Consider the following 21704-nt stretch of genomic DNA (forward strand, 5'->3'; position numbering starts at 1 on the left):
CTTCCATTGAATCAAGCCCGGATTCACGGAGGTCACATGTGTAAAGTCTAAGCTATGTGGTAAATTCTTGACAGATGGTGTTTTCCTCTCCTGGCCTTCGTGTCCTAGTGCTCAGCCCCAGGGCCCCTGGGGAGTGAATTTAGTAGAGTGGGATCTTGTCAGTGCCCACATCTCATGTTCCATCCTGCGGTCTCATGTGGGGAGAGGGGTGGGGCAGGTGGGCTAGGTTAACTGCTTTTCGTCACTGTGCCACACTTTGCTCATCTGTAAAATGGGTGTTGTGCTAATATGTACCTTGGAAGGATTGAATGAGATAATAAAGACTTCATGTGATGCCTGGCAAATAATGTTTAATACATGTTCAGTTCAGTTCAGTTGCGTCCGAACACATGTAGTAGTTAATAAAAATACTCAGTGTTCCCCAAGTAAACAATACCTAGTATGTGTTTCTGTAAATGGACATGCTGTAAATTTGTCCATTTTTACAGTTTCTGTAAATACTACAGAGTGCCTGACACAGAGTCGGCACCTAACACGTTGTTAGATTCAAATAACCTGAGGACAGCACATGCCAGCATCCTGAATTTGTGGACGCTGGAACCAATTAGCGCTTATTTCCACCATGAATGAGTGGTTCCTGAAGGCGTTACACAAATGTGCCATCACTAACCTTGTCTTTTCCAACAGTGATCTCTAAAACAGAATATATTAATATTTGCCAGATGCACACTGTGTATTTTCCTTACACAGATTCTCTTCCTTCCTTGGGTCTAAGTTGCCAATTTTAAAATAAAATTTTCTGACATTCTTGTATCCGCAGAGAAAACGAAGTGCTCAAGGTGCAGCTGAAGAAATACGTAGGCGCTGTCCAGATGCTGAAAAGAGAAGGCCAAACAGCCGAAGGTGAGGGGCAGAGGGAGCCGGGTGGGGCGGGGGCTGCACCTTTTCGTCTTGATCACCCCTGTGCCTGGCCCGGCAGACACTCAACATGGGATGAATACACCTGCAGATGAGTTAGAAAAACGGTGCTGCTTAGGATTCTGGAAAATTAATTAGACAGAAAACCCTGCTCTGCATCTTTGCAAAATTGTAAGACTTACTTGCTGGACTGTTAGCAATCACTGTATCAATTTGTGCAGTTAGGGAATTGTATGACTAAAGTCTTAAGACATTTGCAAGGTGGTGAACCTGTAGCACGATTAAGTCATGTCAGGCCATGGGTGAAAGCAACAGAATGCCAAGTGGCGGAGAATCAATGGGGTTAGGCTGATCAGGCTCCAACCCCAGCTGTAATTCTGTTTCTTAATCTCTCTGTTCTCATCTATAAAATGGGGTCAGTTGGCAGCGCCAACCTCATGAGGCAATCCATGTAGACATCTTAGCATCATGCCTACCAGAGAGTGAGTACTGAGTAGATATGTTGTTGTTCAGTCGCTCAGCTGTGTCCGACTCTTTGCGACCCCATGGATGGCAGCACACCAGGCTTCCCTGTCCTTCACTATCTCCTGGAGTTTGCTTAAACTCATGTCCATTGAGTCAGTGATGCCATCCAGCCATCTCATTCTCTGTTGTCCCCTTCTCCTCCTGCCCCCAGTCTTTCCCAGCATGAGGGTCTTTTCCAATGAGTCAGTTCTTCACATCAGGTGGCCAACGTGTTGGAGCTTCAGTATCAGCCTTTCCAATGAATATTTAGGGTTGACTTCCTTTAGGATTGACTGGTTTGATCTCCTTGTAGTCCAGGGGACTCTCAAGTCTGCTTCCGCACCACAATTCGAAAGCATCAATTCTTTGGCACTTGGTTTTCTTTATAGTCCAGCTCTCACATCTGTGCATGACCACTGGAGTGTATTTTAGCTGCAAATAATAATATTCTTGATCAGAAATACAAGTAGATAGAAAAGTGATCACTTGGCCAAGATCTCCCTAAATGAGGTGGCGCCGTATGCTTCCTCCCTGTGTGGTTTGGCTGCACTTGAACTGTCATGACTGCTGAACTGTTTCTTAGGTCAGCCTGAAGACAGAGTATTTAACTTTAGCTGAAGTGTCTTGCAACCTTCAGCCAACTGACCAGAACAAGATTTTCTTAAACAAAAGCAAGCCCTTGGAGTGTGGACATTTTAACAGCGGGGAGCATGCCCCATGCTCACAGGTTTTGGGAGTCAGCCAGTCCTGAATTAGAGCTCAGGTGCATCCTTCATAACTTGACCTCTTGGAGTTACTTTGCCATCTCAAAGAGGAAACACCCCACCAATGTTAGAGGAAATCACACCAGTGGCACAAGGGTTGTCGTGGGGATTTACCAAAACAGTGAATGCAAAGCCTTCATTCATATGGCACCCAGTGTATAGTTGGTATGCAGTACATGTAGTTATTTTTCTGTGTCATAGAGGGAGACAGGATTATAATCTAGGTGTGATTTGCATAGTAATATCATAAAAGATTGGATTTTTTTGAGTTTTTATATTTATTATGGTCTCCATTTGATGAGGTTCAACACGTTGATTTTCTGTTTACTTTTCTTTGATAGCATGCCTTGCTCTCTTCATCCTAGTTTGTAACTGCTGCCAGCCTGGGGGTTATCACTGCAGCATTAATAATCTTGTCTTTCTCAGGGGACCATCACCCTTTCCACACAGATACTGCTCGTGTGGCCTGGACTCCATCTCATTACACCGGGCTGTGTCTGCTTTGGCCTTGTGACTCCTCACTTCTCGTCTTTGTTTCCCCAGCACCTGGCTTTTGCAGCCGATTCATTTCATTCACTGCGTGTTTTGAATAAGTAGTTTAGCCCTTTATCCTTTCCAAGCAAGTTCAAGTCTATTCACATTTGACTCAGTAATCCTGGGATGAGTAGGTATTTTCCCTGTGTTTTAAAATATTCATTATTACAGGTTCAGGAGAGCTTTAAAGTCTTGTCTGTGGCTCTGGGGTGGAAATGAACTCAGGTCATTTCCTTCTAAATCCCCGATTCTTTGCCTTACGAACTTCCTGAACTAGTGTTCAGAGGCCTTTCCTGGGGAACCAAGTACCCATGCCTCATCTCAGGGGATCTTGGCCCGGGGGGTGGGAGTGGGCTCTTGATTCGCATGTTTAGATGTGCGACTCTCATGCAGGTGACCTATGGACTCTGCCACCACCATTTCTGAAATCTATACTCTGCCCTTGCTGAAATTTAATTTGATGCAGTAAGAAAATTAAACCTGGGGCGGGGAGCACCACTGGGCTTGAATTTGATTTGAAATCTGCCATACTATATAGTACATTTCTGAGTAGGAGCATTTTTGGAGTAAGTCGTCCTGCCAGCCCCCAAACAGAAGCTACAGTGTACAGAAGGGTTTCTCACTGCAGCCAAAGTCAGTTTTCCTAAGACCCAGCTTGAATGTGCTAAGGGCCATCACATACCCAGCTCTGGCTTAAGTGGAACAGAGCAGAGAGGATGAAGCATACTTTCTCACTCATTCACAGTCCTTTTGTCATTTGTTGTTCAGTTGCCCAGTTCAGTTCAGTCACTCAGTCGTGTCTGACTCTCTGAGACCCCATGGACTGCAGCACGCCAGGCCTCCCTGTCCATCACCAACTTCCGGAGTTTACCCAAACTCATGTCCATTGAGTTGGTGATGCCATCCAACCATCTCATCCTCTGTCATCCCCTTCTCCTCCTGCCTTCAATCTTTACCAGCATCAGAGTCTTTTCCAATGAGTCAGTTCTTCTCATCAGGTGGCCAAAGGATTGGAGTTTCAGCTTCAGCATCAGTCCTTCCAATGAATTTCCAGTACTGATTTCCTTTAGGATTGACTCGTTTGTTTTCCCTGCAGTCCAAGAGAGACTCTGAAGAGTCTTCTTCAACACTACAATTAGAAAGCATCAATTCTTCAGCACTCAGCCTTCTTTATGGCCCAACTCTAACATCAGTACATGACTACTGGAAAAACCATAGCTTTGACTCTCCAGAACTTTGTCGGCAAAGTCCCTTTTGCAGTCCCTTACCACTCTATTTTCACCAGGTCATAGAAGACCTTCTACCATATCTGGGAGTCATTCTGGGTGGAAGTCTTTATGAAAGTCCTTCAGTGCAGGCATGAACTGAGTGATGCCCTTCTCTTCCTTAAGTCCTGCATTTTATTCTTTCTTCCACTTAAGTAAAATTTGTGAGCACCAGCTAACATGCCAGACGCCAGCAAGCAGCCTTATTAGAAGATGTGCTTTCAGAAATTGTGCTCTGGCCTTTCCAGAGCCTTTACCTAACTTTCAAGTGATGTCATCCACTACTCAGAGAAATTGGGACTCACTCCTCAACCCCAGCCAGCTGCTGACTCAGTTTGTTGAAAACTATGGAGTATGTGCCCTGGCCAGATTGGGGTGCCTTGCCCTTGTCAGGCTGTGGTATCTTGGGGGTGTCCTGGATAGGCTGGGGTGGGGGGCTTGGTGTTTCCGGGGAGCTGGAGGACAAGGGGCAGGGAGAGGTTGTCCAGGGAGAGTCTTTTCTGATCCAGGATTTCTGTGGCTCCTGATGTTAGGTGGACATAGAGATGTGGACCAGCTTCTCAAATTCTAGGTGAGAGTTCACAGTGCTTTTTCCACAAAAGAAGCCTTTTAGGTTGAAGCTATAAAACTTTTTCTTTTTTTTAATCATTTGGACAACAAATTGTTTGTGAAACTGAGCTCATCAGTAGGGAAAAGAGTGAGAAATCATTGAAGCTCCAAATGCCTTCAGGATTGAATAGATGGCTGAGGGCTATGTTGGGATCATTATATTCATTGTTGTGGGAAGTGCCTTCAAGATTAAGAAAAAAAATCAATTTAAAATGGACCTTTAGAATAGATTGCAGACAATCTTTAAGAGGTCAGTTGGTAACTTTATTTCAGTTCTGAGGTTATCATGACTCTTCTTCCCCCTCAAGTTCTTTATGAAACATTGATGTAGGAATCCGACACAGATGTTCAAAATGATGTCTTTATTACTGACGGTTGGAAGCTCCAGCTTGACTGAAGCCAGAATCACACCCCCTGGTGCATTGCCTCCCAGGTGTAGACCCCGGGACCCCCTTTGTGAGGCATTGTTGGTTCTGCTGAATGATGCCCACCCAGTGGGGGCCAAGGAGCAGGATGATCCAGGGGGGCGTTCTCTTTTTAACCCAGCATCTCCATTTGACTGGGGATCTCGCAGTCATGTCGGAAGTGGGGAGTGAGGCTGAGCGTGTGTTAATGGGGGATGTCTTCTCATGGATGTATGGCCCAAGGTGGGGGCCCTTTGGTAAGATCTGTGATGACTGCAGATCTTTCTGGGTGCCTCCTGAGGGAGACGCCAGCAGAGGGGCTGGATCAGCAGGGTCGTTCCCTGAGTAGGCATCTCCTCCATCACGCCTGACCATCTGGGGAAAGGCTCTGTCAGCAGAAGGAAGGCTTGTTTAACCTGTCGCCGTGACCTTTCTCCAAAGGAGTCACCTCATCCTGGTCCCTGTACATGTCCCCACCAAGATAGTGGTCATGGCCAAAGCGTTTGGGAATCACTGTGCGTTCCACATTCTTCTTGCTCGTTGTAACTGACATTAGTAAAAGAGGGACCCCTGTGCCAAAGACACTGAGGACTTCCCCAGGGTAATTGACTTAGAGACCATGTAAGTTTCTATGCCTCAGTTTCTTCCTCTGTAAAATGGGAACTGTAGCAATACCTTCCTCATAGGGTTTTGGGGGAAGAAGAGCTAGATTAGTATATGGAAAGCTCTTAGAATAATGTCTGATATGTAGCAGCCATTCAGTAAATATGACAGTTATTGTTATTACTATTTTTACTGTCTCACTTTCTCTCTCATTGCCCCTTTGAATACGTGTAAAATTAGAATTTATTAAAATAGTATATATACTTCGTAGGTTGTTGTGAGGATTAGCTGTTAAAGTGATAGGTGTAATTCAGATAACATGCTGGGATCTAGAGAATGCTGTGGTGGGCTAAATGTCGGGCCTTCAAAGATGTCTATGTCCTGACCCCTAATCCGTGCCCGCACAACCTTACATGGTGAAAGAGACTTTAGTTGTTGTTCAGTCGCTGAGTCATGTCTGACTCTTGTGACCCCATGGACTGCAGCCCGTCAGGCTCCTCTGTCCATGGGATTCTCCACGCAAGAATACTGGAGTGGGTTGCCATTTCCTCCTCCAGGGAATCTTCCCAACCCAGGGATCAAACCCACACCCCCTGCATTGGCAGGATGATGCTTTACCACTGAGCTACCAGGGAAGCCAGAAAGAGACTTTTCAGATGTGATTAATATAGGGCTTTTGAGAGGCAAAAGGAGAAGGCAGCAGAGATTGAGATGGTTAGACAGCATCACTGACTCAATGGATGTGAATCTGAGCAAACTCCAGGAGACAGTGAAGGACTGGGGAGCTGGCATGCTGCAGTCCATGGGGTTGCAGAGTCAGTCACAACTTAGTAACTGAACAACAACAGTGTTGCCTATGCATCTGGGGAGTCTGGGTTCTCTGAGTGCCCCCTGGTAGGGGTGGGGCTAGTCTCATGGAGGTCTTTGCTGCAGAGCAGCCCCTTGCTGGGTGTTGGGCTTCTCCTGGGCTCTCCCAAGGAGCATTTGCCTGTGAGTTGGAGCTGGCTCTCTGTACCAAGCAAGAGGTTCTACAGGGGCAGCCGAACATGGGATTCCAGATGCGCCCGCTTCCTCCTGTGTCACACAGCTTGAGCCGCCGCCCCCGGCTGGCGTGGTGGCCGTCTCTGGCCTTGTGGCATCAGGTCGCCTATGCTCCAGCTTCTCTGGGCCCAGCGTCCTGACTCAGGGTCAGCCCCGTGATGTTGATGAGGCCCTACCCTCCCTCCTGCCCTTGACCTCAGCCGATGGGCTCCAGCTGGGTCTCAGGGCTCTACCAGGCTGTCACGAGGAGTTCTTCCTTTCCCGCCAGGCCTGGAAGGCTGGGGCCACTGTAGTTACCTTGTCTCCGAGTGGAGCCTGAGTGTGAGGGAGAGGAGCTGAGCTGAGAGGCAGAGAGGCACTGGGGGTTGATCGTGTCCTTCAAATCCCCGAATCCAGCCATCCTGATGTGACGGTCCAGCCCTAAACGTACTGTTAACAAGAGCAGTAATTCACTAGCCTCCCCTGCCAACTGTCTTCAAGCTTGGGTTGGGTTTCCATAGCTTGGATGCATGCGTACTCAGTTGTGTCTGGCGCTTTGAGATCCCTCTGTCCATGAAATTCTCCAGGCAAGAGTACTGGAGCGGGTTGCCATTTCCTTCTCCAGTTTATCTTCCTGACCCAGGGAGAGAACCCTCGATTCTTGCGTCTCCTGCATTGGTAATTGAATTCTTTACCATTGAGCCACCTGGGAAGCCCAGTCATGGCAAACTGTTTGCTCTTTACTGGATGCAGGGTCTGTTCTGTCTTCATGGGGAGCTATCATTTCTCTGAAGCCTGTCTTTTCTAACCTGCAGCCTCTGTATGTTGTGAAGTTCTTCCTCCTGGCCGCCCTCCCTCTCATGAGCTCCCCTCCACTGGAATCATCTGTCCTGGCCTCTGTAGTCCTGTTCCGCGGTGATGGATTCTAAGGCTGCAAGCTCTTGTTGGCATTGCTATTTAATTCATCAGCCACAGGCTCAGGGACAGAGGGGGAAGAAATGGCCTGTTGCTGGTGGCAATCAGAGTAATCGGCAGTGAGAACAGATCAGTGGGAGGAACTTGATGGATGAGGGAGGCTTGGGAGCAGTTTTAAAAGTTTAAGAAACAAAAGAAGTTTAAAAAAAAAAAAGGAAGCTCTCAGCCTCTATCCCATGTCGTGTCTCTGCCTGTGTGTGACTTGCCCGGTGACCCCTTGCTTCCATGCCTGCCTGTGCTCCATGTCCTCCTTGGGGGTCTCACTTCCCCCGGGCTCTAGAAAGCAGGGCAGGGCCGTGGAGAAGCCTGGTCCTGTGTTGATGGAGGGTCACGGGCGAGAGGATTCCTGGAGCCTGTGGGTTTCAGGGGTGCGTGTGGTGCCATGGGACCTTTCAACCTGCAGCTTCCCTCAGTGACTGCAGGCACTGGGGTGTCTTCCTTGGTGCCCACATATTCTTGCCCCCAGTGTGCACACAGGCGATGTCTCTGTTGGAGGCAGGCTGCTTTGGCTGCAAGGGAAGCAAGCTCGAGAGTCATGTGTGTGTTTGTGTCTGGTCCCAGCGCGATCAGCACGGGACCTTGTGGAGACTCTGCTAAGATCTCGTCACTCTACTGTTTAAAACTCAATCCAGACTTAAAAAAAAAAAACATTAGTCTTGGTTGTGCTGGGTCTCCGTTGCGGCCTGCAGGGGCTTTCTCTAGCTGCGGAGCACGGGCTCTAGAGCATGTAGGCTCAGTTGTCGTGGCACGTGGTCTTCGGTGCCCTGCAGGATGTGGGATCTTAGTTCCCCGACCGGGGCTCGAACCCGCGCCCCCTGCAATAGAAGCACAGAGCCTTCACCACTGGACCACCAGGGAAGTCCTGTCTGGACTTTCTGACGAGGGCCTGCAGCACTCGGTGTGATCTGGCTCTTCCCCACTTCCCAGCCCCGTCTCCTCCCGCCCTCTCTTGGCCCGGCCACGCTGGCTTTACCAAGTAACACCTCCGGGCCTTGGCAGTTGCTGTCCTTCTGGAATGCTCCTCCCTCATCTCTGAAAGGCTGGCCCTGCCTCGTCAGGCGGTCCCTGTTCAGGTGTGGCCTCCCCTGACCACCCCGCCTCTCCTTCCTCCTTCATCCCGCCTCTTCCCTGATCGCCATCACAGCACCTTTGTGAGCGCCCCGGCGTGTCTGATTGTCTGTTCCATTCCTTGGTCACTGTCCGTGTTCCGCCCTGCAGTGTACCATTCAAGGAGCAGAGACCTTGCCTGTTCTTCCCTCTGCTGTGTTCAGAGGGCCCCGCACAGGCTTCACCCAAGGGATGTGCTCCATAAATATTTTTTAAAATGATTCTTTAATTGGAGGAATATTGCTTTACAATGTTGTGTTGGTTTCTGCCATACAACAGCGCAATTCAGCCATGATCATACATATATCGCCTCCCTCCTTAGCCTCCCTGCCCTCCTCCCGTCCCTCTGGGTCATCACGGAGCACCAGGCTGGGCTCCCTGTGTTCTATAGCAGCTTCTCACCAGCTGTCTGTTTTGCACATACTAGTGGATGTATGTCGATGCTGTTTTCTCCATTCGTCCCACTCTCTCCTTCCCCTGCTGTGTCCCCAGGTCCATTATCCATATCTGTGTCTCGATTGCTTCCCTACAAATAAGTTCATCAATATCACTTTTTCAGATTCCATAGACAGGCATTGTTGTTCTTGTTTAGTTGCTCAGTCATGTCTGATGCTTTTGTGACCACCTGACTATAGCCTGCCAGGCTCCTCCATCTGTGGGATTCTCTAGGCAAGAATCCTGGAGGGGGTTGCCATTTCCTGCTCCAGATATATGGATTAATATACAACGTTTGCTTTTCTCTTTCTGACTTAATCACTGTGCGTAACAGGCTCTAGGTTCAGCCACCTCACTAAAACTGACTTAGATTCATTCTTTTTTTTTTTTTTTTTTTTAATGGCTGAGTGATATTGCATTGAATATAGGTACCCCATCTTCTTTACCCATTCGTCTGTCAGTGGGCACCTCGGTTGCCTCACGTCCTAACTGTTGCCGGTAGTGCTGCTGTGAACACGGGTGCATGTGTGTTTCTGTCATGGTTCTCTCAGGGTCTATGCCCAGCAGTGGGATTGCTGGGTCATACAGTAATTTTATTCCTAGTTTTTTTGAGGAATCTCCATACTCTTCTCCATAGTGGCTGTCTCAATTTGCATTCCCTTTTCTCCACATCCTCTCCAGCACTCACTGTTTATAGATTTTTTTGATGATGGCCACTCTGACCAGTGTGAGGTGATATCTCATTGTAGTTTTGATTTGCATTTCTCTAATAATGAGTGATGTTGAGCATGTTTTCATGTACTGGTTGGCCATCTTCCATAAATATTCATAACACGAATGAATAGAAATGACTAGAAATCCAGGAGGAGCTGCTGTAGAACTTGATTGAAAACCCACAGCAATTAGGGAGAGCTCAGCAGTGGATGAGGTTGTGGATCTTCATTCTAAGGTCACTGAGAACATGTAACTGCTGTATCACATGTAACTGCATTTTTCAGTTGTGCCTCCAGCCAGATTCCTCTGATGACATATACTACTATAGCATAGTATAGTTATACTTCTTATAACTATACTTCTTAGAACAAGACTTTGACTCTTCGAGGGTTTCATCATTCAGAGCTATTTTGATGACAAGAATCATAAAAATCCAATTTAATCTGTTTTAAATGAAACAGCAGAACTCCAGGAGGGTCTGTCTTCAGGAACGGCTTGATCCAGGGGCTCAAAATATATCACTAGGAGATTTTTTTTTGTTTTTTTGTTTTCTTCTCAACTCTGTTCCCCTCCCTCCCAGTGTTAGCAGTGTGGTGCTGCTAAATGTTGAACCCCCAGCCCTCAGAAGAAGGCACTGATTTCCACGGTGTCAGTGCTCCGTTGTGGTCCGTTTCAAGCTACTCACGTGACATCACTGAATGCAAAGTTAGGAAGAGATGCACCCATGGGCTCCCGTGAACTGGTATGCCCCAGCTTTGCAATGCCCCCTCGCTGTTGGTTCCTTTTTCAGGCAGGTATTCTTATGGTGACAGTAAGCTGCCAGCAGCTCTTGTTTTATTCTTCCCAGCAACCCAGTCAAAGAGAGCTCCTTCCCACTAGTTTTCTTGTAAACCACTTTCCCATCTCTCCCCTTGTGGAGCAGAGCTCCTCAATCTTGGCTCCATTTGAGTCACTTGGGGAGTTTTAAAAAATCCCAGTGCTTGACCACTTGCAACCACCGTGTTAGAGGATATTGCTTTCAAGTTGATCAAGTGATGCATGCCACAGCGTTTCAGATGTCAGTGTCCGTTGATTCTTGGCCCATGGTAGAGATCTTGACTCACACGGACATAGGAAATTAATCATCGCAGTCATCCTGCTCCAAAGTGGCTGAGCCAGAATTCCTCCCCAGGTGTAAGCTGAGGCCATGTTTCCCCTGCACCCCTGAGTTGATTCTCCCAGAGATGTCTTAGGTGATAAACCTCAGTGTCTGGCAGGTGACCAAGAGATGCTTGTTCTTCAGGAGGCAGCCTGTGCCTGGGATGGCTGGTCCAACTGGTTAGACTCTCCACCTTAACTTTGTCCTGAAAAAACCTGCTCTATTCCCCTGTCCTCCGTGGGTCACTAAAACCCAATCATGTACTGTCAGCCAACACAGGGAGGCTAGTCAGAGCATGAGGGGCTTGGAACTGGACATCAGCTGGGGAGAAACAGATGGGCTTCTTGGCAGCAGTGCTGGGTGTGGACCAGATGTGCCGTGGACACAGTGACAGCTCTTCCTTCCATGGGAAAGAGAAGCCTTTGCCTCGAGAAGGAACTCAGAAAAGGCGATAGCAGAGCTTGGAGGCAAAAGGCAGGCACACGTTTTCCATTTGAGGGGATCTGGCTTGAACCTCAGCCCCATGGTCTAGCAGCTCTGAAGTCTTGGACCAAGTTTTAATCTCGGAGCCTCAGTGTTTTTATTTGAACAAAGTGATAATAGTTTTGACTTCCTAGCATTATTTGAAGTTTAACAGAGATGACGTATGTAAAGTACCAGGCAAATGTTGACATTATTTTGGGTTACAGAAGCATTTTGAAGGGTATCCAGGCTGTGGCAAGTCAGGGTCCATTAGCAGAACACCTGTTCATTAATTTCTGAAAGTGGGTGAATAATTACCGTGATAATTGTAGAGTAAACCTCCTTGAAAGCTTATGCAGTCCATTATCCTGGTAAAACAATATTTGTGTGATTAGCCAGTTTCCTGACCTTTAAATAAAAATCTGAACCGGTAGCCCCAGTCCCTGGCCCTTGCTGAGCACACTGTACTGCCAACACCAGGAAGATACTTCAGGGATGGCGGCCACAGATTTTAGCTTTAACAGTTTGAAGTTAGAATTTTGCTGGAAAAGTTCAGAGAGTAATGTACCCATCACCCAATGTACTCACCACCACCTAGATGTAAAAGATAAATTTCCATATTGATTTCAGATTAATAAAGACTTAAAAGTTTGCAAGTGCAGTTCAGGATGTCCTTACTGATTGCATGCACAGATGTTTCCAGGTTAATTCTGCTCGGCCCAGCTTGGGGGGCAGGCCTCACTTAGACTAATGCTGGGTACTAGGGGGTATCTGTGTGTCAGGGGACTTAGAACTTCGGTGGGAGCAGCTCCATCCAAACATTCTGGATTGAGAGGAGAGAGGGGCAGGCCTTCAAAAGTAAGAGATGGGTTTTGCCAAGAGAGGATGCTCGGGAGGAAAAAGATAGGGGTTGTTGGATCTGGCATGACCTGGGCAATTGGTAACACCAACATTATTATGTAGGAGGGGTTTGGTGGTTTTGTTGGAAAGGGGGTTTAAAGGCGTTTTCCCGAGATGGTATCTGCATAGCATGCTGTCCATTTTTGTTGAGTTTGTATGTTTACGTGGGATAGTGTAACAGAACTAGATTTAGCATCATGAAGAAGAAAACCTGGACAGCACTGACTTCCACAGGTTTTTTTTTTCTTACCTCATGTAAGCCTAGAAGTAAATAGTCTAGTCCAGGGCTAGTGTGATCATTTCATGGTTGTTGTGAACTCAGGCTACTCTTTTCATTTTGCTCTACCTTCCTTAGTACATGGTTTTTTAGCTTCATGATTGCCTCATGGTATGTATATTGTGGCTAGTGCTCCAACCATCACATCTATATTTCAGCCCAGTAAAAGCAGAAGTGAGGAAGGGCAGAGAGTGCATTTTACAGCTGAAGTCTGTAAGGATTTAAAACTTTATGATCATAAGCCTTCTCTAAGGAGCTTTCCCACTCCAAATGACTTCTTTAGAGCTCTTGAAGGTGTTAGTCACTTAGTTGTATCCAATTCTTTGTCACCCTATGGACTGTAGCCTGCCAGGCCCCTCTGTCCATGGATTCTCCAGGCAGGAATCCTGGAGTGGGTAGCCATTCCTTTCTCCAGGGGATCTTCCTGACCTAGGCATTGAACCTGAGTCTCCTGCATTGCAGGCAGATTTCTTTTCTTTCTTTCTTTCTTTCTTTTTTTTTTTTTTTACCATCTGAGCCACCAGGGAAACCCTTAAAGCTCTTAGGCCTCCCCTAATTATGGGGAAACATGGTTGCCTAATTGGCACATAAGGAAGCAGGAGCCACGGATATGGGGTCGGCAGCTAGCAGCCCCTACCCCAGGTGGCTTTCAGAAAGGTGAGGCTGATGGCAGTAACGCCGGGGTGGATGGAGGGAGGGTGCTTCTAAAGTCCCCCCAGGCCACCCTGAGTGCCATAGCTATGGGGGAAAGCTTCATCAAGGATACAGGGTCAGAGCTGCAAGATCATCCATTCCCTGGTTCTGGAAGTGGCGCCTGTCTCTCTGGAGACCTTCCATAAGAGATCATGTTTTATTTGCTCCACCGAACTTCATTCCCTGCAAGATGCTTTTCTCTCCTAAATCACTGCAGAAGCAATTGCCTGAAAATGCCAGGGATCGATTCATGATTTTTGTTCATTTCCTTTTTATTGTTTGGCAGGAAGCAAAGGCCCAGAGACAAAATAGGAGCACTTGGAGCACCTATGCTCCCTCCTTAGAGGCCTAGACCAGACATGCGTTTATCTTTGTCATTGTGACTTTTTTCCGGCCATATAGGCTTTGTGCTTCTCCTGGAGCAGTTCCTCTGTCGGCGCCTCCTTTGGTGTTCGGTGCCTTTCCTTCCTGGAAGCCAGCAGGTGGCTCGTTTTGTTAAATGCCACTTTCATTCTGACAACTACTCTGCTTTAAGTTTCTAATTACAGTTTTCATCAGGCAACTGGTCATTTTGCTTTGCTTGAGTGGGTGATGATGCTTCTAACCTGGGCAGAAAGTGACTTGCCTAAATGTTTCCTTTGCACTTGGACTGAACAGAAAAAATAGACATCCTATAAAAAGATAAAGCCCATCTCTTGGTCTGTGGTTATTTCACTGGTTTATGGCCTCGATTTCATTCTTCGCGTTGCGGGAGAAACACACTCCCTCCTCACCCCTCTCTGTACCTTCTCTTCATTCAGTTTAGAATCTTTATTCTGCCTGGTACCTCTCCTGTTCACAGGCTGATGTCGTTGCTCCAGGAAGCCCAAATAAAGCTCACCATTTCCCCTGGTTGGTCACTCCCAGATATATTGTATGGCTGGGCATTTTGTGCTTTAAAATTCTGATTCGTTCCTTTCTTCAGTGACATATTCAGTAAACGTGTAGCAGGATGTAAGCTCCATGAGAATGGGGACTGACTTGGACTTTTTTTTTTAACTTTTTATTTTGTATTGGGGTATAGGCGATTAACAATGTTGTGATAGTTTTCGGTAGACAGCGCAGGGACTCGGCCACACGTATACATGTATCCATCTCCCCTCCCATCCAGGCTGCCGCAGAACATTGAGCAGAGACCCCTGTGCCTTACAGCAGGCCCTTGTTGGTTATCCATTTAAAATATAACAGCGTCCATCTCAAACTCCCTAAGCATCCCTTTCTCCCATCCTTCTCCCCGGCAACCGTAAGTGGGACTGACTTGATTTTGATATTATTGTGCACTCAGCTTCTAAAACAGATCCCTGATCCCTGGTGGGTAGGTGATCAGTAGATGTTTGGTAAGTGATTGACTGACTGAGTTTATTATAGTAATAATAGCGAATGTGGGTTAAGCACCATATGCTATGCCCTTTGTTAACTACTCAATAGGCAACCTTCTTGTGAGGTGAGTACTCTTTATCATGCACTTTACAGGTGAGGAAACTAAGGCCAAGAAAAGTTATATAGTATGGGGGAGACGGACTGTCTGCTTTGAAGTCCTTCCCATATCCTGTGTGAGATCCTTGTTATTGTCAACATCACGGTCAAGTGCTCTGCCCACAGCATGCAGCTGGTGAGCAGGGGGTGGGTCACTGATGCTCTGACACAGAAGGGAACGACACACAGTACCTACCGCCCTGGAGCTGGCAGACGGGCTGACTGGGTGGGCCTAGTAACCTGGGCTCCAGGAGAGTGTGGACCTGGTCCTTCCAGTCCCAGTTTGCCCCCAGACAGCCTAGCCTGGGCAGAGTAGGCGAGGATGTGGACAGGGGCCAGGGGATGTGCTGCTGGGTGCCCATGAATTGAGTTCCTGGGAGGCATTCTAGTTTGCTGCTGTTGTTCAGTTGCTCAGACATTTCCGACTCTTTGCAACCCCATGGACTGCAGCACGCCTGGCTTCCCTGTCCTTCACCATCTGCCAGAGTTTGCTCAGACTCTTGTCCATTGAGTCAGTGATGCCATCTGACCATCTCATCCTCTGTCATCCCCTTCTCCTTATGCCTTCAATCTTTCCCAGCATCAGGGTCTTTCCCAATGAGTCGGCTCTTCGCATCAGGTGGCCAGAGTATTGGAGCTTCAGCTTTCAGCATCAGTCTTCCAATGAACATTTAGGTTGATTCTCTTTAGGATTGACTGGTTTGATCTCCTTGCTGTCCAAGGGACTCTCAGTAGTCTTCTCCAGCACCACAGTTCAAAAGCATCAATTCTGGTCCATGTTGTACCCCAAATGGCTCCCCTTGCCAGACTCCCCCATTACCTTTTCATTTTAGACGTAGAATCTCACTGTTTCTGAGGCCCAGTCCCTCCAAAAGCACCCTCCTTTCCCCAGGTGGAGCCAATTAGGCTAAGCTCAACTCCACTTTTAATTACTTTTGCCCTTATTTGTGTCTGATTTGTCTCATTATAATGCTGTTCACAGCATGGCAGCCAGGCACGCTGCATACACAATTTCGAGGCCTTGGCTTCCTGCTGAGTAAAATGAGGGGCTTGGAATAGACTCAAGCACACATGTACCCATCGGCCAGGAGAAGCCTGCTGAACTCACCTGGCTGGCCTGAAAAGTCTTTCAGCAGCTTTATGTGGAAGAACAATTTGTTAAGAAATGAAACCGTATTCATTACAGAGAATTTAAAAAGATAGAGACAAACAATAAAGGAGAAAAATCAAAATCACAAACCCTCAAGCATTATTAATACTCTGGGATAGATCCTTCCAGATCGCTGTAGCACTTCTTTCTGGGAACTCTTGGGCTAAACACATCCTGCCTGAAGAGCCTGGGGATCCCTTATCCCCTGCTTGACACATGGGCTTCATGGGCTAAGAGGAGAACTGGATCGTATTTTAAAAAAACATGCCAATAACAAATAATTGGTAGGAGTTTTAATAGGAAAATCAGGCAGTGGTCTCATATGACTGTAAATCATGCCAAGGTCCTGTCATAACAAGCCACACGTGTGCCAAAATGACAGGTAGTGTTGTTTGATGGGCCGGCAGACTGGGTACCGCTGTCTTTACCTCTTTTCCAGAGGAAGATGGGACAGCGTTCATGAAGGCTGCCCATCCTGTGTTAGAGCGTGAAAGTGTAGACCATCCCATGGGTTTGGCCTGGAAGGTCCGAGCTCTGCCTTTTGCCAGCAGTGTGACCTTGGGCATATAGCCTGGCTTTTTTTGTGTGTTCTTTTCCTTTTCCTTTCTATATGTTTGTCTTATTTGTTTAGTTACTTTTGGCTGTGCTGGTCTTGTTACTGCATGTGGGCTTTGTCTTTCCTGAAAGGAGCTTCCAGGAGCTGCTCTGCAGATGCTGTGCTCAGGCTTCTCGTCATGGCTTGTCTTGCTGTGGAGCAGGGCCTCTAGGCAAGCGGGCTTCAGTGGTTGCAGTTCACGGTTTCTGGAGTGCGGGCTCAGTAGTTGTGGCACACAGGCTTTGTTGCTCCGAGGTGCGTGGGATCTTCATAGACCAGGGATCAGAGTGGCGTCTTCTGCATTGCAAGGTGGTCTCTTAACCCTGGACCCCCAGGGAAACCTTCTGTATGTCTATGTTTTGGATAGTTTCTGTTGCCAGGTCTTCAAGTTCGCTCATCTTTCTTCTGCAGTTTGCTGTGACACTTTACAGTGGCCGTATCCAGCCATAAGGGATGCTGGGAAACACTGTCTCTTTGTTTTTCGCCCACGTGTCCAAGTGCCCAGCAGAAAGTTGATGTTTCTCTTTTTAGGGGCTTCCCTGATAGCTCAGTTGGTTAAGAATCCTCCTGCAAATGTGATGTTTTTCTTACCATAGAAGAAAGATTGGCTGTTAGGGGATACTAGCCTTAGAGGATATATATGTTTGCATTAGTTGCTACTCTGCTTTTGATGAGCAAGTGGAAGCAAAGTGCTAGCTTTTTTGGCAATGGCAGTAATGGGGTCAGTTTCAGTGGAGAAATGAGGAGAGGTGAAAGGTGAACTCTGCTCAGCACTTGGAAACTCTCACCATTTGGTGACACAGGAGTCATCTTCTCCATTTTTAAGAAGTAAGATAGTCAACTGCTCTGTGTCCCATGTTTATTTTCCCTGTGAATCTAGAGTGCTCTTGTGGTCGGAAGGGTTAGATTTATCATGGGCATATGTCCCACCGATCAGCTAGGTCAGTGCCAAGAGAATTTGATTAAACTAGACTTGAGACCCAGGTCCGAATCTTGGCTTAATGCTCTTCCTGCTCGTGCTATTTTCAAATGGTGTAAACTCACTTTCGCCACATATAAGGTGTGAATAGTAACTGCCTGGCTCAGTGAGCAGTGGATCTCAGGGTCCTGAGATCAAGTTTTAAACTGCTCTTTCTATATTATTTGGTCTCCCACTGGGAGAGGAAAATAAACTTAACAGTTATTTTCTTGGTTTCCCATGATGTGTTATTGTATTTTCTACCTTCCTTGGATAATTTCTTTTTGGAGAGGATGACAGTTGACATTCAATTAAATATGAAATATAGAAGGTCTCTTCTGTTACTTGCAATGATAAAAATATTGGTTTTAATATATTAGAATTGATTTCAGTGAAAGCAGTCACTACATAGCTTGTTTGCCATACATTGTTTTTTTATAGTTGAGTATTTTATTGGAATTTAAAAAATGAGTTATTTTTAATTTTTCATAACAGGTCCAACAATATAAAGGAGTATGAAAGAGACGTATAGTAGAGACATATAAAGGAATAATCTCCCTTAATGCTCCCCACTTTAGATAACCGGGGTAAATTGATGTACATACACTTTGGCAAATCTATACTCTACAAACATGTTCTACTTATTCCATTTTTTTCCCTTCAAAAATGGGATTACAGCCTCTTATCAGGGGTTGGCAAACTAGACCCATGGGCATGCTGCTATTTTTGTAAAGTTTTATTGGAACACAGCCACACCCATTTGTTATGAATTGCCTGTGTACTTTCTCTATACAACAGAGGGGTTGAGTGGTTCCAACAGAGACACATGGCCTGAAAAACTGAAAACCACCTAGCCCTTTAAAGAAAGTTTGCTGTTCCTCGATCTAATCTGCTTTGACTTTCTCAGGTAATGGTATATAACTGAACAGTCGTAACTCTTCACTCCAGATCAATAGATACAGATCTAAGTCATTCATTTTATTTATTTATTTTTTCTATTTTTTTGGCCACACCCCAAGGCAAACAGGATCTTAGCTGCCAAACCAGGGATCGAACCTGTGTCCCCTGCAGTGGAAGTGTGGTGTCTTAACCACTGGACTGCTAGGAAAGTCCCTAAGTCTTTCATTTTAACTGCATGTGCACCTGCATGTCAGAGTTCATCATGTGACTGTGGTACGATGGCTAAAATCATTCCCTCATATAGGTTGATTTCAGGATTTTGCCATAATAAACAGTATTTCATAAACCCCACATAAGTGTATTTTTATATCCTGGAGGCTTCATTTACATGGGAAAGATTTACAGAAGTACCGTTGCTGAAGGAAAGCCTGGATTCTTTGCCCATCAGTTGCCTTTTGGTTTGAAACCCACGTGTCATGTCATCAGATGTTCTCTCTGATCTGACACCTCTTTTGGGAATCTGACATTTGTTATAAAAGTGGTTTTCAATCCCTGTTGACTCTGGCTCACAGTAATCTGCTGCTGAAACACACATTTTCAAGTATGTTTATAATTGATACCCAACCTTCCTGGAATAATACTGAAGCCTTACGACATGCTCAGAACAGTCTCATGTTTTGTATCCTGTTTTGTTCCATCTTAACAAACATCAGTTGTAACTCACTGAATTGTTTTCACCACCTCAGTAAAGGGACACAACCTGTAGTTTGAAAGACTGCCCTTTTCTAGAAAGGGGTACTATTCTGAATCTTGTGATCTAGTTAAGTTTGATGTTTTATCTGTTGGTCCTTCCCTTCTTTATTTAAGGTAAAAACTTTGTTCTTCTTAGTGAAAATTCATACATATTTTAATGCATAATGTCTTTATTGTTGTGAGTGGGGATACAGACCAGTTTCCTTTGGAAATGGGAGTTGTCCTTGGTCTTCATGTGTTTCCCCAGAGAGACCAAATACCTGGACTTTGTTGTCATGCAGTGTGGATATACCTGTTAGCCAAGCCACCTCATGGGTGATTTGTCCTCTTTTGGGTCTAGCCCTGTGGCTCATACCTTGATCCTGACCACCCCCCGACCCAGTGTCCACACACATCACCGCCCGCCGCTCAGCCTCGACGCCCACCTGTCCTCCGCTCAGTGCCCTGTTGCCTTTGGTCTAGATCAGCCATGATACTGTGATTCTGTTATTCCCTCTGAGGCTGTTGAGACCTGCCTCCATATTTTAGTAATAGAACTTTCCCCCGCTTTTGCAAACCAAGAAACCAATCAGAAAGGGTATTATCTCATAGAACTTCTTCGGGTGCAGGTCTGGCTGAATCCAGGTGAGCACTAGCAGTTTACCAGGAAGATCTCTCTCTCTTCCCCTTCATCCTGCTTCAGGTTTCTGGTAGCTTTGTTTCATTTTCAGACAGCTTATCTTTTCTAGGGGGAGGACGTGATCAGATAGGAGCTGGAGGGACAGGCGGGGGTCAGAGCAAAGGTCACTCCATGTGACCTGCAGAGAGGCTTGGATTTTATCCTCAGGCTGGGGAACCTGGTGAAAAATTTAAAGTGGAAAATGACACGAGTCAATCTGCATGTTTCCTCCCATCACACGAAGGTCTGCCCTACGTGTCTTATTCTATGCACGTCAGAAACCGGATTCTTCCTTTAGAGGGACGGTTACATTCAGACACCTAAAATATTTTTCTTTCTCTTTCTCTCTCTCTCTTTTTTTTTTTTTTAAATTTCTGACATTGTTTGAATTTAATGATTCATATTACGAATTATTCATGAAAATGATCTTTTAAGCTTCTTATAATAGCTGAAATTATCCTTCATTAGATACTGACAGTTCCTGTGATGGGTGTAATTATAAAAAAAAAATATTCTTAGGCTGGCTATATTCTGCAGTGTTAAAATTACGCAAATGAGCAAGAGATAAGAATAGCAGCTGAGTAGGATGGTCAGATTTTATGGGAGAAGGGGGGATGGCAGCATTGCAAATTTTCTAAAAATGAATAAATATGTGCTGTACACATTAAGTACGTTTTTATTACTGTCTGCTGTGATGTTCACCCTCTCCTCATTGGCCCGGGAGTGCATTAATTTTAGCGCCCTGAATTGTTTGTAGCTCTTGCCCATATATGAATTGCAGCAAGGAGAGTTTTTTTTTTTTTTTTTCTTCTTTCCTCCTTCTTTCCACTCAGCATTTTCTGCAAGGCAGGCTGTAGTAATCTCTGATAGTTCTTGAGAATGGCACGCTTGTTGCTAATACAGAGAAAGCTGAGATGGGAGGGTGGGGGCAGGGAGTCAGGTGCTGTGGTGAGGGTGAGGTCTCTGGGTAATGCTCCTGAGAAATCAGGTCTGCATCATGTTCATGTCCCAAGGATGACCAGGTGGGGTGTTCGTGGCTGATAGGGGTCAACCTACTTCTTGGGATTAACCTTGACAACCTTGTAGTGACAAGAAGAATTGAGGAACCAAATAGCACATGATGTCCAGGGGCCCCACACGACCTGCTCCTGCCTGACCCCCTCAGGGTCTCTGTTAACAATGCCCCATTCTGCCTCTTCCTCACGTGGTCCCATCCCTTCTTGGGGGCTCTACAGAACCCTCCCAGAGGGTGATTAGGGTGAATAGGGTACCATCAGTGGCCATACAGCCTCAGATCAGCTCACACGTAAAGCAGATGGACTGAGTTCTCCCATCTCCCTGCCTTTGAACTGGACCAGTCAGTGAAATAAAAAGTAGAGGGTGATTTCAAAAAGAAAAAGGCTAACAGGTAAGTAGTGCTTACTCATTTGAAAAACTGTCTATATACTCATTCAATCCTCACGTCCATGCGATGTGCTGGATGCTATTATGATCTTCAGTCTGCATGTGAGGAAACATAAACAGCGAGCTTAAGTCACTTTCCCAAGATCACACAGCAAGTCAGGAGGGTGAAACATTGCTGGTAAATTTCCACTGATTGATGATGGATGGGGCGGGGGCCTGATCAGCTCACCCAAGAGGTTCTCCAGCAGGCTTGAGTCTATTCACACAGATGTGACTTCCAGCTGTCTCCTTACACTTGTACCTCTTGTAGCCTCATCCCACTTCCCCTCAGCTGCTGGGCACCGTGATGCCTGATTCTGTGCCCAGTTTGGCGTGGACCACTACCCCTTGCGAGGTGTGTTTCTGCAGTGATGGCTTGCTGCCTTCCTTGCTTGCACGTGGGCAGCCCT

At 46.4% G+C, this 21704-nt stretch overlaps 1 protein-coding gene and 1 non-coding gene across 4 annotated transcripts in view; one reads left to right on the forward strand and one right to left on the reverse strand.

Moving 5' to 3' along the window:
* The window catches only part of SNX29 (sorting nexin 29), a 566190-nt gene that overhangs the window by 215277 nt on the left and 329209 nt on the right, over positions 1-21704 (forward strand). For all 3 annotated transcript variants that reach the window (XM_061152859.1, XM_061152861.1, XM_061152860.1), the window contains one exon: positions 821-903. In XM_061152859.1, the coding sequence (XP_061008842.1) occupies positions 821-903 (83 nt within the window). The remainder of the gene's footprint in view (positions 1-820; positions 904-21704) is intronic.
* TRNAR-UCU (transfer RNA arginine (anticodon UCU)) lies at positions 8382-8454 on the reverse strand. The gene has a single exon. It is a non-coding gene; the product is annotated as a tRNA-Arg (tRNA).

Source organism: Dama dama, chromosome 10, assembly GCF_033118175.1.
Source record: "Dama dama isolate Ldn47 chromosome 10, ASM3311817v1, whole genome shotgun sequence".
NCBI classification, from domain to species: Eukaryota; Metazoa; Chordata; class Mammalia; order Artiodactyla; family Cervidae; genus Dama; species Dama dama.